This window comes from Camelina sativa, chromosome 2 (genome assembly GCF_030686135.1).
Source record: "Camelina sativa cultivar CO46 ecotype springtype chromosome 2, ASM3068613v1".
NCBI classification, from domain to species: Eukaryota; Viridiplantae; Streptophyta; class Magnoliopsida; order Brassicales; family Brassicaceae; genus Camelina; species Camelina sativa.
Window position 1 is genome coordinate 9,372,719 of NC_141881.1, and position 3,216 is coordinate 9,375,934.

Here is a 3,216-nt window from a genome sequence, read left to right on the forward strand (position 1 = left end):
ATATAGGGATAAGTGAAGGTGGTATTCTCTTGATCATCGGGATGAATCAGAATCTGGAAGAACCCTGGATAACCATTCAAAAAGCAGTAGTATGGATGATTGACTATCCTCTCAAGCATTTGATCAATGAAAGGAAGCTGAAAGTGATATTTCCGGGTTGCAACATTCATTTTCCTGTAGTCTATGCACATCCGATGGCCAGTAATTGTCCTATTCGGGATTAGCTCATTCTTGTCATTCTTCACTACTGTGACTCCACCCTTCTTAGGAACAACATGCACTGGACTAACCCAATTGCTATCAGAAATCGGATAGATGATCCCAATATTTAGCAATTTCATGATCTCTTTCTTGACAACATCTTGCAAATTTGTATTCAGCCTCCTCTGATGCTCAATAGACGTCTTAGCTACTTCCTCAAGATGAATCTTATACATACACTAGTCTGGAGAAAGTCCTGCAATATCATCAAGAGATAAGCCAAGAGCTTTGCGAAACTTGCGCAGCTTGCTTAGCAGTAAAGTGAGCTCAGAATTGTTTAAGGAAGCATTAACAATAACAAGATAAGAAGAATTTTCACCCAAGAATGCATACCTTAAACCTGTAGGAAGTGGCTTGAGATCAAGTTTTGGAGCTTTCTCAAAACTCCAATCTGAAAATTTTTCAGCTTGTGAAGAAGTACTAACCAATTCCTCTTGTTCAACCAACGTCTAGCATCAAGTAGCTTGACATAACCAGCAGCAATGTCATTTAGATGCTAAACTTCTTCAGCAGAAGCAACCAATTCTCTCTCTAGAGGATCCTCAGGATGCAGCTCTTTAAAAATCTCTTTCAGCAAGATTAGACAATGTGTCCATATAGAATGTCTGAACATCAATGGTTGGCCTCTTAACCAGCTTATCCATGTCAAAGAGCATTTGTAGATCACCAACATTAAAACCAATCTGCCCCTTCTTGACATCAATTATAGCTCCAATAGTAGCTAAGAATGATCTTCTTAGGATAATAGGGTCCTTAGCTTCTTCTTCATACTTCAATACAACAAAATCAGTAGGTATCAAGCATTCCCCAATCTTAATTGGAACATCTTCAAGAACACCATCAGGAATAAAAACTGATTGGTCAGCAAGGATAAAAGTGATCTTTGTAGGCTTGAAGTCTGTCATTCCCAGGCTGAGTGCTACTGATCTTGGCATTAAGTTGACACTAGAACCAAGATAACGCAAAGATCTAGCAAATCTGTTAGTGAAGATAGTACAATCAAGGACAAAGCTACATGGATCAGGAAGCTTCTCTGGGACCTTGTTCTGGATTATAGCACTGGCTTGAGATGGTTAATCATGAACCCTGCTCAGCATTCAAATCCTTGGTTACCATCCTCTTGACATATCTCCTAAGCATTGAAGAAGTCCTAACAGCATCAATCAAAGGTAGCTCAACAATAAGCTTATCCATCATGGCCTTGCATTTAGCATCATCTAGCTCTTGTTTAGACTTAGGATTCTTGGGGAATGGAACCTTAGGTGTGTAGACTCTTTCAGCAACTGGAGTAGAAGACTTGGTGATTTCAGCTTCGGTTCGAGAGGGGTGTGGATCTCCACCAAAGTGGTGTCGATCGACACCATTGAATGGTGTTTTTTCCAAAACATCAGGTGAATTGGGTGTCGATCGATGCTCTTTAGTGTCGGTCGACACTGGCTCAGCCGAGACTTCATCTTCTTCATCCTCACCTATCAGCTCCTGCAGTTTATCTGATTGAAGCTTCTGTGGTACTCAATGTAACTGTTTACCGCTTCTCAAAATCACTATATTGCAAGAGTTTTTAGGATTTGACCCATCCCTTTGTGACTTAGCCATACAACCAACCAACTGATCCCATAGGCTTAGCACACATTAGAGATGGGGACTTATAGTCCCTTCGGTGTACGGTGATCGGTTGCGCTATCGGCTTCCCGAACCACTTGTGTGCCCAAGCTTGGCACCGGACATATCGTTGGTTGACCCATCGGTCATACCATTGAACTCCATTGACTTATCGGTCTTCGTATCAGAGCCAAGTCCGATCGAACGATCCGACCCCATAATCGAATTGCCGATAAAACACTGACCAGGCCGATACTTCCGAACGACTTGTCGACCACTCGACTGATCAATCCAACCTACGGCTCGTATCGTCGATTATTTGATCACCCGATCTGACTAGCAATTGAATCGCCGATCAATCCTCGATTGATCCGTCCATTGGCGCGGATCGTCGATGACCTTTCATCGGTCCGACTCTATGATCAAAAATCCGATCATCCTGTGATCAGTTCGACTCTCTGATCGAACCATCACTTATCATGTGATCAGTTCGACCCGATTGCCAAACCGTCGCTTGTCTCATCGTTTCTTCGATAGAGAGGTAGCTTGCACATCAGTTCAGACGAGTATCGAAGTACTCATCGAGCCGCACCCCCTTTTCTTCTTAGGCATAGATGGACGATGGATGTATGATGGTGTGTTGAAAGGCTGGGCGTCAATTCCTTATATAGGACGCCAATGGGTGTGTTACGTGAAAGGACACGCCCATTCCTCACCCCTTTTCGATGGGTCGCGTCTCTTCGAAGAGTCGCACCCTTCCAATGGTGACAGCCCAGGCTACCGAGCTACAACACTCCCCCAACTCGAGTGTTAGCTGACCAGACCACCCAGCTGGGTCAGCACCGGATCAGGTTACCGAGGTAAGTTGAGCTGTCGGCCAGCTCGTCCAACTGAGTTACCTAGTGTACCAGCTGGTGTACCTCAGCTCAGCTGAGTTAGCTAGTTCATCAAGCTTGTTGAGCTTGTTCAACTCATATTCCAGCTGGTTGAGCTAGTAGCTTAGCTACTTAAGCTCATCTAGATATCATTTTCCTTAAAATAAATTGCCCTCCTTTAGGATTGCGGGACGCGGGCGTTACAAAATCTTTGTTGGTGGGAGAGAATTGTAACATCCGTGAACCATAAGGATGGTTAGAGGACCGACACCACTTATTTCTGATTGGCCGGTTTATTATTAAATTACTGATTTGACTCGGTTTGGTGGAGGAAAACCTAGAGTTATATTTTTAAGCATCAAAACTCGATGCCACTTAGGTTTTTAGTCACCTTTTTTCGTTTCCAAGAGTAAGAAAGGGAGAAAAAGTTCCCAATGAGTTACTGAGAGTTTCTGTGAAGTTTGGTGCTTGTACTGAG

The 3,216-nt window shown here is 43.4% G+C and overlaps 1 protein-coding gene across 1 annotated transcript; it reads right to left on the reverse strand.

Moving 5' to 3' along the window:
• Nucleotides 1–818: 818 nt before the first annotated feature.
• LOC147948351 (uncharacterized) lies at nucleotides 819–1,196 on the reverse strand. The gene has a single exon (XM_087466468.1). The coding sequence runs from the start codon at nucleotides 1,194–1,196 to the stop codon at nucleotides 819–821; it is 378 nt and encodes a 125-aa protein (XP_087322594.1).
• Nucleotides 1,197–3,216: the final 2,020 nt, after the last annotated feature.